The 15,370-nt window shown below is 54.9% G+C and overlaps 1 protein-coding gene across 1 annotated transcript in view; it reads left to right on the top strand.

Annotated features, from left to right (window-relative positions):
• The window catches only part of NIBAN2 (niban apoptosis regulator 2), a 49,159-nt gene that overhangs the window by 18,825 nt on the left and 14,964 nt on the right, over window positions 1-15,370 (top strand). Inside the window, exons 2-3 of the mRNA XM_033123224.1 lie at window positions 9,748-9,878; window positions 15,067-15,195. Of these exons, the coding sequence (XP_032979115.1) occupies window positions 9,748-9,878; window positions 15,067-15,195 (260 nt within the window). The remainder of the gene's footprint in view (window positions 1-9,747; window positions 9,879-15,066; window positions 15,196-15,370) is intronic.

Genomic DNA, 15,370 nt, shown 5'->3' with positions numbered 1-15,370 from the left:
GGAACTGTGGGAAAGAGGGGGAAAGCAGTTCCAGCCGGAGGGCACAGCCTAGTGATTGCATGGAGGTGGGAAGTATCTGAGACAGGTAGGAAATGGCTGGGGTGGGGTGGTGGGGGGTGGGGGGGAGTGGGACTGACACCCTAGTGGAACCTGGATCCGCCTCAGTGTAATGTGTTTGCAGGCAGGTCCCCTGTCAGATACTGAGAATGTGGTGATGGATGAGTCCACCGTCTCCGTGGGCCATCGGAGGCCAGCGAGAGCCTTTACAAAGTGCTATGTGTGACTGTCTCCTGTCCTTTCCACAGCCCTGGAGTCTGGATTCAAGCCCCAGTTTGGAGTCCCTCTCCTCCACTTGACAGCTGGCTGGCCTGGGGCACGTCACTGGGCCCCACAGCCTCTGTGGGGCTGATACCTACACCCACCTGCGGGGCTGTTGCCAGGGCTCAGTGTCCAAATTTGGTAAATGCCCTTGCAGAGTGCTAGCCCATGTGGGGATCTGGGTGTCACCAGCCAGCATCGTGCCTTTCCAGCTGTGTGGCACTAGGCAGGTTCCCAAACTGCCCCATGCTTTCATTTCCTCCTCTGTCCACTGGGGTAATGACAGAACCTCCCTTCCCTGGGCCGTCGTGATCGCCCACATAAAGTCCCTCGCACAGAACTGGCATGCGGTCAGGGGGCTGTCATTACCGGGCCTTGGTGTGCTGCGGGCTGCTGTATTTATGGGGAGAGGTTTTTCCTTGTTGATAACTGGCCCCCAGGAAGAGGTGACCCGGCAGAGGGCCCCTTTGGGGCACCTGAGGCCAGCAGGAAGGGAAATCTCGTGGGTGGCAACCACCTTCCTGAGGAAAAGGGACAGCATTGTATACATTCTCTCATCCCTGAGACCCAGCCACAGCCCCTGGGTTGGGCATTAGCTTTGCTTTCTGCGGTGAGGAATCTCTGGGGTGTGTGTGGGGAGCTTTGTTGCTCAATGGGGGTGGTGTCTCTCCGCGGGGGGTGGCCCTGGCCCAGGATCACTGCCTCTGGCCTCTCACTCTGGGCTTTCTTCCCATTCTTACTATGAGCCGAGATTTGTCCCAGATGTGGTGGGTACTGCCAGGGGGAGTCAGACAGGGAACAGGCCTTTACACACTGGGAGATCAACTGTGGGGGACGGTGGGAGTCCGTGGGGGGCACCCACCAGCCTGGGGACTTCCTGGGGGAAGGGAGGGTGCCTTGGAGAGCTGAGGAATGAGCTCAGCAGAGGAGAGCAGCCTGTGCAGGACCCCATGGCAAGGAAGGGCACACAGGGGCCTGGGGCATACTGAGACGCCCAAAGGCAGTGGGAGCCATAGAAGGTTTTTGAGCAGGGGAGATTCGGGGGGGATCAGAGGGGGAGGGGAGGTAGAGATTCGGAGGCTATGGCAGGCATAACATGAGAGTGGCCTGGCTGGGGGACAGTGACTATTGGTATGGCCTGGGCTGAGCTGTGTGGGCTCCCCGTTAGGAAGCCCACTTTGCCCTGACGTCCTTGTGCTGGGGAGCAGGGCATGGAGGGCTTGGAGTCCTCTTGGGCCCAGAAGTGGGGTCACAGGGACCTACTGTTGCCTTATAGATGCTCTGAGCACACCCCTTCTCCAGGGGAGACTTGTGGGGTGACCGTGCCCTCTCTGGGTGCTCTTCCCCTTCGGGACGAGGAGCGGCCTGTGGAGGTGCACTCAGGTGTCCTACCCCGTCCTGGGTTTGGCTCTGGAGAGTTCCAGCTGCTAGTTGAGACTCATAGGCGGGCTGCCCATCCCCTTCCCCTGCTGGCCAATGGAGCCTGTCATTACCCGCCTCCTCTGGGCTTCCCCCCGATTACAGGTCCTGAGCAGGAGCCGTGTCAGCCTTTCTGTCAGCCTTTCTGTCAGCCTTCCTGACGGTGGCCACCCACAGGGCCAGTGCTGTGTGGGGCCCCTGCCCCCAGAGACTGCCAGTCTGGAAGATGGGGGTGAGATGGATTTGCCCAAACTTTGGTTCTCTGTTAGACTCAGACTGTTCTGGGTGCATGTCATTTACCAGCTGTATGTCCCTAGAGAAGTCACTTACCCTCTCTGACTCTCAGTGTCCTCTACAAAGTGGGGACAACGAATGAAGTCATGCGTGTAAACGTGCAGCACCATGCTGGGTACAGAGGAGCTGCTGATCGCACAGCTGTTGCTGTTGTGTGAACACTGATCTTAAGGGGAGTCAAGTGGAAAGGCCCTGGGCTAGGCACTGGGGGCCAGGCGTGGGACCCTGCTCTGTCAGGACATGCTGTGGGACCCTAGGAGTGTGTGGATACCTCTCTACACCTCAAGCTTTTCCTGCTTTCCCATGGTGATACTTTGGGCAACTCTATGACACGGGGAACTAGAATCCCAGCCCCATTCTGCCTCTGCTGTTCCTTCAGCTCTGGGATGGGTGGGGTTGGTGTCACAGGCGGCCTCCCCGCCTCCTCCCTGGCCCTGCTCTCCAGTGCTCTGGGAACTAGGCTGGCAGGTTCTGGGCCTGCCCCGCCCTGCAGAGTGCTGCCTGCCTGGTTTCAGTCTGCAAATCTCTCAGCCCTGAAACTGGGCCGGGCCTCGTGCGTGAGGTGTGTCCTTAGAGCCCACTGGAGGGACCGGAGGAGCCGGGAACAGGTCTGGCACCATGCCCTCCGCTCAGGCCAAACCAGGGCTGGGACCAGTGTGAAGCCCCCGGGTTTGGCACAAGGCTGGTGCGATCTCAGCTAGAAATCTTCCTCTTCGTCCAGGTGCCTCACCGTCAGCATGGAGTGGGGTCCAGGGCCTGCGCTCAGATCCTGCCTCTGCCTCTCCCCAGTGAGAGACTTGGGAGGGGGTCTCAGTTCTCTGGGTCTCTGTCTCCTGGTCTGAAACGTTCCTCCAATATGACACCCCCTGCCTCAGGGTTGAGTTCAGGATTTGGGGGAATGATACAGGCAGGTCAAAGGCTTAGCACAGGTGTGGCATGTGGTGGGCTTTGGGAGGGCATCCCAGGCTCTCCAGGGTATCACCTTTCTAGGTCCGTTCTCCGAGGACTCCTGTGCTTCTTCCTCCCATTCGCAGCTCAGCAAGCCTCTTCTCCTTTCTGAGCCTCGGTTTCCCTATGTGCACAATGGGCCCAGTACCCCACCCCCAGTTCTTGTTCAGCCTCTGCTATCTGAGTGCAGGAAGTAGCGTGATCCTTAACATTGTCAGTTTGGAAAATCAGAGATTAGTGTTCTTCCGGCTGCTTTGGCTGCTGTTGGTGCTGGTGCTGGGGGTGGGTGGGATGGTGGTTCCTCTACCTCTGTTTCAAGGGCTTCTCTCTGGGTCAGAGGAACCTTGGGCAAGGCACTTTATTAGTGCCCCCATTAGTGACGTGCCTTCTCCTTCTCAGGGCAAAGTGCTTTACACTCCTTAGCTTATAGATCGTCCTACAATCCAATGTTGTGCCATTTTGCAGAGGGGAAAATAGGCTCAGAAAGGGTAAGTGCCTTGGTTGAAGCCACACAGCTAGCAGGTGGCAGAGCTGGGACTTGAACCCAGAGCCCGTGTGCCCGGAGAAGATGGTGATCTGTACCCAGGTGGCGTTGGTACTGAATCCTGTCCTCCACCTACCCTCCCCCTGGTCGTTCTGTCCAGCTTGGGGGGGCTGTGGTCAGCTCCTACTCAGAACTGACTCACCAACAGCTCAGAAGAGGTGCTGAGGCCAGCACCCTGATCAGTCCTTGGGGCCAGAATAACACTGATTAGATTGCCGTTGAGATTTCAGAATATTTTAGATCAGCTGAGCCAACAGGGATCCACCCACCCATTTTACAAGTAGAATTATTGAGGCCCAGAGAAGATGCTTAAGCAAGTATCCAGTAGGTATGAAGGTTCCCTGCCAGCTATGACAAGATGGGGGCTGGAAACCCCCAACTTCAGTTCTGGCTCTGACTGCGTGGCCAACTTTATGACCTTGGGAAAGTCACTTTGCCTCTCTAAACCTCAGTTTCCTCATCTGTAAAATGGGGACAGTAAATTCTGCTTTACCTACCTCGTGGGACCAAAGACCCAGCCATAAAGTATAAGGTTTTGGAAATTGTATTGTGCTGCAGCATGAGGCTGGGGGAGGAAGAAGCTTTGGTGTAAGACAACGTTTGAAACCCACCTCTTTCCCTTCTAGGCTGTGTGTCTTTGAGTAAGTCACTGGGTCTCCCTATCTGTAAAGTGGGTGTAACAGTATTTTGGCATTAAAAGAGCTATTGAGCATGCATACGTTCTCAGAGGCAAGTACACCTGGTAAACTCTGGGAGTTCTGGGGGCAGAGTGAGGAGGACTGGCTGGTGAGAAGGCCCCTCTAGGTGACCCTTGATGGTCCCAGAGGGTGCAGGCTTTGGAGATGGGGTTCCACATGTGTGGGGGGCAGAATCATCCTAAGGCCCAGAGATCTGAGATACAAGAACCCTTACTCAACCAGCTCGCTGAAAGGCTTGACTCCAAAATAAACCGTGTGTGTGTGTGTGTGTGTGTGTGTGTGTGTGTGTGGTGTCGTGTCGTGTCGTGTCTCGCCCGGACCCCCACGTCCTGGGAAGTGGCCTCTTTGAAGCCGGATGGTATCTATTACCCTCATACTACAGATGTGACGTGGAGATGGAGGCCTCAGTGGCACAGTGGTGGCTAGGCACAGATCTCACACCCAGGATTCGTGGGCTGCCTGCCCTCTTGCTAATGAAGGAATCAGGAGCCCACAGGTAGGCCCTTCCTGTGACAGCCCACGGAGGTGCCCACTCGATTTTTGTTGACTGACAGAGTAAAATGACCTTTCGTGAGCCACTAATCTTTCTGAGCCTTGGTTCGCACACCTATAAAGTGGAGGGCCTTATTTACCTATATTTACCTCTGGAGCCATTTGAAGAATCTGAGTGTGTGTGTTGGGCCCTGTGTCCTAGTGGGGTGAGTTTACCTCCTAATTCTGTGGGACGTATTGACAGAGGGGCACAAAAGGGGGCAGCGATAGGCTCTGTGCACTAGAAGAGGCTGAAGATCATGCCAGGGGACCCCACCAAGGTCAGGTGGGAACCTGGGTATAGGGGTGCTCCTTGCACACACCTGGCCTGGCTTTCCTAGCCCCTCACCTTTGCCTATGTGATTCCTGCCTTCTTGTGTGCTTTCCCTCTATCTGATCTTTGTTGAAGACTTATCCATCCTTATCATTTTATGATTATTTTCCTGGTTTTTTTTAAGTCTTTATTGGAGTTTTTCAAACTATAAAAGTTATATCTGCTAATAAAAATTTTAGTCTCTTACACGTTATAAGCTGAGCACTGTTCTGATTAATAGTAACATTTAGGGAGGCCCTGAACCGAACACTTCACATCCTGTCCTTGTCCTGCAGAGCACTGTGAATGGATTCTGTTGTACCCATTTTACAGATGAGGAACTCGAGGCTCTGAGAGAGCTAGGCAGCTGCAGGGCTGGGGGCTGGCAGAACTGGGATTCCGGCCCCTACCCTGTGCTCCTCATCAGGAGGCTGGAAGCTTGGGGCTGGAGGGCAGGCTCCCTCAGTCCCCCCTGTACCTTCTCCTCCAAGAGCACCTTGGGCTGAGTCAGTGCGAGGAGGGAGGGAGGATGGATGAGAAACTGTGGAAGGTAGGCGAGGCCGGCACACAGCCAGCATCTGGATTGCTACAGTTTGCCGGGGCTTCCCAGGTCCTGGGCCTTTGGAGATGGGGCTACAGCCTCTTCTGGTCTGCCCTCTGGGTGGGGGATGCCTTGTGGAGCCCTGTGGACAGTGGTCAGAGCCAGGATCAGGAGGGGGTCAGCAGGCTGCGGCTTGAACCCTGAGTGTCTCAGTCTGGCTGTGTGACTTCAGATGAGCCCCTCAGCCTCTCTGGCTCAGTCTCCTTCGGAGTGGGGAGTCTTGATCTTGGAGACCCCAGATCCATGGCATAGGTTGTCTCCAGAAGCTGTGGGAGGAAGTGGGAAGAGCTAATGTGGGCAGGTGTGGAGAGAGGGGCACCTGAACCCTTGGGGACCACCCACAAACACCCAGGCAGGGATGCTGCAGTGGGAATCCCCGTTGTAAAATCCCAGTGGATGGCCGCTGCTGGGAGGCAGGGAGTGGGAAAGTGGGGTGCTGAGTATCCTGTATAGGGAGGGGGCTGCCTGGACGAGGCCCTGAGCTCAGCAGACAGGAGGAGCGTCGAGGCCCGGCCCTCTCATGGAGGCCTACCCCAGGGCCGCACGCCTGCCCGGGTCTTCCTCCTCCTGCAGCATCTGGCCAGAGGGGGACCCCGTTCAGGGCTGCTCTCCTGTAAGCCCTTCGTCCCTGGAGGGGGCTGGAGCCTCTCCTCCTCCTGCCTCTCCGAGGTCCCTACGCCCCAACTCCTCATCCTCTGCCTTCCTGTGACTCTTCCTTTGTATGAAGCACTCGGCAGTTCCTCCCAAGCTGTCTTAGGACATCTCTCAAGAATGTGCTTGGGGCTGGCTCTGCCAAGAAGCCACCCGCGGCCCTGTTCCCCCACAGTCTTCCCTTTCCAGCGCTCCCTTTGCTGCCAAACTTAGGAGACTAGGGTCCTCAGCTCCCTGGCTCTGCCAGCTCTGTCCTTTTAGTCCTTAACCCCTCTGGAATGCCATCGCCCCCAGCCCTCACCCAGCGTTTCCTCTGTCCTGTGGGGCCTGGGGAAGAGCAGGCACTCAGTCACCGTTTGGTGAGTGCACTACCCCTCCCTGGGGAATGGCCTGCTCCAGGCCACAGGAGTTGAGTTAAGGGGACCCAGTGGTGATCAAAAGGGCATCAGGCCCACCTGCCTGGGGTTTGCAGTCAATCCTTAGACACTAGCACCCCTCTTTATCCCAGTCCATTTGGCTCCCGAGTTGGGAGAGCAAGGCTGGGTAGTGAGAGACCCCACACTCTCCGATCTGTTTGGTTCTGAAATTTTAGGTAGCACAGGGTTTATCTAAAAACAGACCCCGAGCTGTACAGGTCTTGAGTTTGGATAGCAAGGCCTGCCTATAGTTGAAGTTGGGTGCCATCGGGGCGGAGTCGCTGCAGGGCTCATGGAGCTGCCTCCTCTTTTCCTACTCCATTGGGTGAGGCCGCCCCGCCCCCCAAATGTCTGCGGGTATCCTGTGTGCCCCAGTCCTCCCGGCCTCCACACCTGGTCCCACAGCCTCACTTGGATAACATGAGAGGTCTAGAATGAATTTCACCCTTGCCTCCCACCCTGCCTTGGCCCCTCTTAGCCTGGATATTACAGGTTTGTCAGCCTCATCTTTGCCTTCTGGCTCTGTCTGGGGCACCTCATTCTGGTTGTCACTTCCTCAGCCTCCACTGGCTTCCTCTTCAACCCACAGCCCCACGCAGTGTGGGCCTGAAGGATGCCTGTCCCTCGATGGGCCTTCACCTGGCTGGCCTTGCCCTTCCTGTCCTCCCCAGTCTAGCCCCGGGGGACTTCTAAACCCAGCCACGGCCTGCCTGGACTCGATGTCTGGCCTTCGCTGACCCGGCAGCTGACAGCAGGCTGTGGGTCAGGCAGACCCCGGTTTGAGCGCTAACACAGGCCAGCAGCTTCCTCCTGGACCTGGTTCCCCAAGGGTCAGGGCAGATTCTGGCCCTTCTGGAACTAATGCTCTGCCTGAGGCTGGGTGCGCCAGGGCTGGGTCAGGCCTCCCAGAGCAGAGCCGTGGTGGAGGACCCTCGAGATCAGAGGGCCCAAGCCTGCTGGCCGGGATAGTACCCGTTGGGAGTCTGGCTGCTTGGGGCGGAGCTGGGGCAAAACCCTGGGCGAGGCTTTGTGGGCTGGCAGCTGAGAAGCAGGCTGTCCAATCCTGGTACCATGAGCCTCCTCATCCCTAAAATGGGAAACAATAGAACTGACTCCCTAGGGTTTTCATGAAGGTTCTTTGGGATCATGCATGTAAAACTTGCCCACCCACTGGCTCAGGTTAACAATCAGTGGTAACTATTATGATGATTACATGATGTACCAATATCATTGTCATCTGGGATCCTATTTTCTCTATTTGGCTCCAATTCATTATCCCATTACCTCCCCGCCCCCTCCCCCCACCCCCCTGCCCAATCTTGCCTCATCATTTTTCAAAACAATTCCCGTGGCCTTCGAGAGAGTCCTGGTTGTTAATAGCCTTTAAAAAATAGAATTCTAAGCAATTTCCTTATTTGTTTTCCCCTCTTCCCCACCCCCCTCCAAACAGAATATGGACAGACGTGACCTCATTCCAGGAAAGAGGAACACAGGCGAGGCCATGCCTGTGGGTAGTGGTCCATGGGTTGCGCTGCCTCCAGAGGGAGTGGAGGGAGTGGGTCTGTTCAAGGCCCCAGGTGTGGGATGGGGTACATGCTTTTAGCCTTCCTCCCGGCCACCACATCCTGGCTACTACAAGCCTAGCTACACGGCCCGCTAGCTGTGTGACCTCATGCCAGTGAGTCTCAGTTTCCTCCTCTGTAAAATGGGGATAACACCAGCTCTACCTCACAGAGCTATTGAGAGGATTGAATGAAACGCTGTCCTAGCCAGGTACCTTCCGTACCCAGAGGCCAGCCATGGGAGCGGCAGCATCATGTCAGTCCCTTCTCCTTTGAGAAAGAACCAGGACTTTGAAACCTGGAATCCAAAACTGTTAAAGGTAACAGGGCCTGTCCATTATTGAATCCAGGCTTCTCAGTGTGCAGGGGAAACAGGCCCAGAGAGGGAGCTGTACAGTGGGCCGACCTGTGGTCGGGACGGACGGCAGCTATTCAGCATCAGGAAGTCTCTCCCAAGGAGAAGGCTCCCTTGTCCCGGGTCACGACCCTCGCTGGGCCTTAGTGTCCTCATCTGTGAATAGGGATGCTTAGCCAGCGCACATACTGAGTGTCTAATGTGTGCTAGGCCTGCTCTGGAGGCCACGGTACTCAACCTTCTCTGTTCAGAAACTGCTTTAGCGGAAGAGAATCAAACGGCCCGTGAAAGCAGAAAGGTTGTTTAACTTGGTAAATGAGTCCATTTCAGAATATTTATTTTTTATTGTGAAAGGAGTCATGCTTGTAAAATAATTCAAATGCTATTAAAGTGAATAAAGCAGAAGATGAAATGGACTCTGCTTTCTTCATTCCCACACGCAGAGGTCCCACTTTTAACAGTCTGGAGTGCGGCCTTTGGGACCTCTTTCCATAAGTCTCCAGGCATAAATAATTTATATGCACGAACAGGAATAACTTTAAATGAGATGATATTCAGCATTTGTTTCTGTAACTTGCTTTTCCTTGTGTGACAGAATGTGGATACTTTCCCTTTGTTGATACATATACTTATAGACCGCCCCCCAATTTTCTTACTTCCGCTGTTAAAATTGTGCACACAGCTGCCAGTCACCCTCAAAAAGGCCGGCCCCATTTCCAAAAACCCCCAGCCCTGGGTTAAGTTGCCTGTTCCATTACATCCTAGCTGGTCTGACCGGGGAATCTTGGTTCCTTTTGCATTTGGTTGATGACTGGTGAGGCTGAGTGTCTTTGCACTTGTCTGTTGGTTCCTCGTAATTTCTCTTTGGTCATTTCTCTGTCTAGGGTCATTGCCCATTTTCCTGTCTGGAGGTTCACCCAAGTGTGTGCAGGAAATGCACAATTCTGCCCAGGAATGCAAAGCGGACGAAAGCGCAGAGCTTGTGCAGTTTTTACAAGCAGGAATTTGGGGCATTGTGGACGCTCCTCCCTGGGGCAGGGTTGCTGCATGTAAGTAACCGTGACAACCTGACGGTCCTGTTTGTCCTTCTGTTCCAGAGAGAACTGGAAAGATCCTGACGGAGTTCCTTCGTTTTTATGAGGACCAGTATGGCGTCGCCCTCTTCAACAGCATGCGGCATGAGATTGAGGGTACTGGGACACCACAGGCCCAGCTGCTCTGGCGAAAGGTGAGAGGTGCCCAGGGGGGCATAGGGTGGATTCTGGTCAGGCTCTGACGCCCACTCACCATCATCTCTAGTGAGTGACTTCCTTCTCTGGGCCTCAGTTTCCCCTTGTTGCCATAATGGTCTCTAATGGTCTCCAGATTCCGAATAGACACATGACCTGGTGGTATTGTCGAGCCCCCTTTGTCACTGTGGGTGACTCCCCCGCCCCGCTTCTTCCCTCCATCAGCAGAACTGGGGCCCTGGAGTCATCTTGACAGGCCCAGGTTCAAGCCCAGCTCCTCCTCTTATTGGTTGTGTGCCCGTGAGCAAATTACCTCACCTGGTGGAGCCTCAATTTAACAGGATGAGCACACCTCCTGTACAGGGTGTTGTGAAAATTAAAGATGCGAGTCAGCTGGGTGCCTGGAGCAGGGAAGGTGCTTGGAGAGCACTGGCTGCCACTGTCGTCATCAGCGGTCTCGTCATTATCCCGTTGTTAGTAGTGGGATTATGTTTGCCCAGTAAATATTTGCACAGTGAGGAACTGGAAGCTCCCTGGCCCTGGCTTGGGGGTCCACATGGGCTGAAGGAGGCAGGCAAAGCCTCCTGGGAAGGGGACCCTGTGAAGATTGGTCCTAGAGGACGTGAGGGAATGTTAGGAGCACAGGCAGAGCTCTGAGTGCCAGGCTGGAAGCTGCCAGTACTGGGTTTGAACACTTGAGGAGACAGGCCAGGCCTTGATCCTCTGGGAGTGGTGCAGGGGGCTCCGTGTTAGCCCAGGAAAGCCCTATTTGCGTGTACCGCACGTCCCTGGGCAGGGGTCATTTTCTTTCAGTGATCTTCACCCTCTGCCCCCTAGGTGGCCAGGCAGGTGGCAGAGGGTGGGGTGATGAGGAAAAGGGGCTCCAGACCCATCTCCTCTGCAGGCGGCCTGGCCCTGGAATGGCCGAACAGCAGCAGAGTTTACTTATTCTTGGCTGGCCAGTGGCCCCTGAGCAGTGCCCACCAACTTCCCTCTGGGGAACCCAGCTGGCTGAGCTGATCCCTTTGGAAGTCGGGTGCGAGCCAGGTCAGCCAGAAAACCCCAATGCCTGGCGCTCAGGTCATTAGTGGCTGAATTCCATGGCTGGTAGGCGGCGCAATTGCCCTTGGTCACCTTGCCACGCCTTCCCACAGTTCTGTTGGCTTCCTCCGGGCTACCCCGGTCAGCCTGTGCTCAGGCTTCAAGGGGCTGGGGCCAGTGCCATAAAGGAGGGACTGAGGCTGGAACCCCATGGTGTGGTGGGAAAGAACTCAGGGGGACCTGGGTTCAAATCCTCTCAGTTGATTCAACCTCCAAGGCTCAGTCTCCTCATCTGACAAATGGGTCCCTGCTGTCTAAGGCTTCCGTGAAAGGATAAATGGTGTGCAGTAGGGGAGCAGATGGGATTACTAAGGGGGCGTGAGTCCCAACCTGCTGGGCAACCTTAACAAGTGGCTTTACCTTGCTGGGCCTCAGTTTCTCTGTCTGTGAAATGGCATTCAGAGAGAAGAGTCGTCGTGGGCCAGGGGGTCAGAGTAGCTTTGTGGAAGGGGTGGGGATTTCATGGAGCTTTGGCATGGGGGGCAGATGAGGGGTGGATGGACGGGTAGGGGGTCACAGGGGAGGTGGCAGAGCAGACAGAAAAGGCTGAGAAGGCCTCACACTGGGATTTTTATTTTATTCCACTCCCACCCTCCCCCAAAACTAAGTAACTGAAAATGTGCCTATTTACCTTGAGACCAAAGGGGCAGGAGCTGGCGCCACTTGACCTGGTGGCTTTGAGAATTTATTACCCTTTGGTATCTTCTCAGCTGGAGGCGTTAGCTCAGAGGGGTGGGAGAGGGTTGATGAGACGAGGGATTACCCTGAGGGAGAGACAGGCGGCTCCTGGTCGGACACACTGACTGTGTCAGGTCCGGTGATGGCAGACGGGAGACAGAGTCAACAGCCGTGTACACAGTCAAGTGAGCGCTATGAAGGAGATGACAGGGTGACCAGTGACAGTGAGGGCCTGACATCCGCTCGCGGCTCACAAGGGTTTCCTGAAAGGTCATCTCAGCCGAGGCCCTTGTGGGAGAAGTACTATCAGACCAAGGCGATGGCACGTGCAAAGGCCCGGAGCTGAGCCTTTAAATGGCCCAGGATGGTCAAGACGGGACGAGAGCTAGGTTTCAGATTTCTGCCTCGACCCTCAGCTTACTTGGGGTGGAAGGTAGGTCAGGGCTGTGTGTCAGATGCTCTCAAAACATCACATAGCCCTCTGATTTTTGGACCCCCAAACTACTGGTCCCCTGGTGTCATGACAACCTCCCCACCTCCTAACAACAGAGGGCGGAGGTACTTGGAGATGTGGCCTGGCCTGGGTGTCTGGCAGGTGCACACCTGTGTGATAGGAAAGGAGACCTTGGGCTCAACCCAGGTTGAACTGTTGCGAGTGGGCAGAACTGGAATTGCCCCCATTTTTGGAAAGAAATGTCACAGGGAGCCAGGTCCCAATAACACAAGACAGGAGTGAGGGCAAGTGACTACACTAAGCTTTTACTCTGCATGAAAAATGCCTTTGACATTCAAAGGGTACGTATTCATTGTAGGAAAATAGAATTAACAGGTAAGTAAGAAGAGTAAAATGAAATCACCCACAATCCCTGAAAAGCTGGGATTTTTGGTCTCATTTTGCCACTCAGGAAACTGGCCATCCTGGTAGTAATATAATAATGGAAATAATAAAAATAACCATCACCATAATATTAATTGTTTTTATTAGGAAAATAATAAAAAAGGAATAATACAATAAAAATAGCAATAGTTGTAATAAACACAGAAATAGTAATAAAAAGAGCAGGTGTTTTGTGTGGGCACGCTTCATCCAGCTGGCACAACTCTGCTGTCTGAGGAATTATGATTCTGTCCTCATCACAGCTGTGGACGCTGAGGCTTGAAGAGGTGGAGTCATTTGCCCAGGCTCCCCTGGTGTAGGCAGTGGAGCTGGGGCTGGAACCCGGGGTCTGTGCTCCAGCCATCACCACCCACGGAAGATTCCCACCGTGGCATTGGAGAGCTTTTCAGAGTCCAAAATATTTTGCCTGGGCTGTCGGTTGCATTTTGTTTCCTGCAGGCCTTCTAATGGAAACATAACTCTGCCATTTGAAAGTCTTAAAAATAAAACCCAAACCGGCAACCAACCACCCATCACTGGCTGCTCAGGATCTGGGGGTGGACTTGGGGCAGGGTTCCGAGCCTGACTGGGCCTGGGAGGGCTGCCTGGGTGGTCAGCTGTGCCCTGAGCCTCCCACTGGCCCTGAGGCAGGCTTCCGTCCTACGCAAAGGCCTGGGGGCTTGAGGGTCTTAGCAGGGTGTCAGGACAGCTGTATCTGCACTCTTTCTAGAAGGCCTGGGGACTCAAAGAAGAGCTAGGCATTGAGAGGTGGGTTGAGAGTAGGTCCTGGTCTAAATATAGACCTCTCAACAGCAGCTTTGTGACTTGGGCAAAACCCACTGTGTGTGTGTGTGTGTGTGTGTGTGTGTGTGTGGTGGGGGGGGACCATTTTCTTTTCCTGTAAATATTTTTATCCCTGGGTAGGAAGCAGTCTATGGGGGTCCTATTGTCTGAGTACAATGGGCCCTCATTTTCCAAGAATGTTGTGGCATTTCCCCTTGAAGAGTAGCAGGGAGGTTGCTGGGCAGAGGGGCCTGCGTGTGAAGAGCCAGGCCTGGGAGTGGGGGGTGGCTGCTCTCATCTGACCCCCCAAAACACAGCGCGGAAGCTAGGAAGTGTCAGGCATCATTAACATAATGCTTTCTCCCATTATGGCACGATACTTGTTTCTTTTCGCAAAAGACACCGTATTTGTTGTAGGACAGATAGAAGCTGCTGAGAAAGCTAGGAGCCCTGGCCTCTCCAAGCTGCGCTCCTCCAGGAGTGAGCTGCGTCTCCTTTCCTGAACCTTCCCAGTACTGATCTGTCAGGAAGCACTCTCTCAGGATGGCCACTCCCCCCGCCCCATTCACCCCTGAGAAGTCAGTCGTGGAGCTGGGAGACTCGCCCAGACTGAGGAATCCTAACAGTGGTCGTGGTGGCTCCGGGTATTGTGTGCTGTGTGCACTGCCTGCCAGGTCCTGACTGCCTGCGTGACCTTTTTAAGTGTTATCTCACGGAATCCTCGAGATACCTAGATGAAGTCAGCTCTGTGACTGTCCCCATTTTGCTGAGGCTCAAAGAGGTGATAGGACAGGCCCGGAGTCACACTGAGTCAGAGGTGGAGTCAAAGCCAGGGCTTTGCAGGGATGTCTGCGTGTTCCCGCTGCTCACACTGGTCACCCGTCTGCCAGGACGCTGGTCAAACATGGAACCCTCAGACAAACAAATGAGAAACAAAAACTCATAGACACAGACAACAGTTTAGTGGTTACCAGAGGGTAAGGGGGGTGGGGGTGGGAGATGAGCGTAAGGGGGATCAAATATATGGTGATGGAAGGAGAACTGACTCTGGGTGGTGAACACACAATGGGATTTATAGATGATGTAATATAGAATTGTACACCTGAAACCTATGTCATTTTACTAACAATTGTCACCCCAATATATAAAAAACCCCCAAAAAACAACAACAACAACGAAAAAACATGGAACCATCCAGGCTGAGGCCCCCGCCACCCCCACCCAGATTCATGGAGGCCATCCTGTCAGTTGTCAGAGCTAGGCAGGCTCCCTGGAGCCACCTTGGTCAAATGTTTGTTACCCTGAGGAGAAACTGAGCCCCAGGCGCTGGGGCCTTCACTGGCCTGGTCTGTGAGTGTGTCCCCTCTGCTGGGGTGACTGCCCTGCACCCTCACTGTAGTGGGGATGGATGGGGACGCAGCTTGCTGCAGACTCCAGAGAAAGTTCCAGACCTGTCCTGAGGTAGCTGTACCTGCCTAGGGCCAGGATGGAGTACGGTCTTGTCTGGGTTCTGAATCATGGTGTCTGGCCTGGGTTCAAGTCCTGACATCACCACTGCTCCTCCTGGACCCCGGGAAAGTCCCTTCACTGCTCTGAGCCTCGCTTTCCTCACCTGCCGAGTGGGTGTGACACAGCCCTGCCTCGGAGGCCTTCGTAGGGGAGCACGTGGGCCCCACAGGCCAGGCTGCCACCGTGAAGGAGCCCATTCCCTTGTCCCTCCTCACGTCCTGCCCCCTTCCCTCCCACAGGTGCCCCTGGACGAGCGCATCATCTTCTCGGGAAACCTCTTTCAGTACCAGGAGGATAACAAGAAGTGGCGGAACCGCTTCAGCCTCGTGCCCCACAACTACGGGCTGGTGCTCTACGAGAACAAAGTGGTGAGGCCGCCACCCCACCCAGCCTCCGGTGCCCCGCCCTGAGCCCCCAGCTCCTGCCGGCCCCAGCCAGGTCTTCGTCCCCTTCTACCCTCTCCCCAAGCTGTCCCTCTCCACGGTAGTTATCACGCACACCCCATACTCCTAAATCGAAGACTCCAGACTCCCACCCTCACCC

The sequence above is a fragment of the Rhinolophus ferrumequinum genome, chromosome 12, assembly GCF_004115265.2.
Source record: "Rhinolophus ferrumequinum isolate MPI-CBG mRhiFer1 chromosome 12, mRhiFer1_v1.p, whole genome shotgun sequence".
In the NCBI taxonomy this organism is placed as follows: Eukaryota; Metazoa; Chordata; class Mammalia; order Chiroptera; family Rhinolophidae; genus Rhinolophus; species Rhinolophus ferrumequinum.
This window is presented reverse-complemented; position numbering and strand designations above follow the sequence as displayed.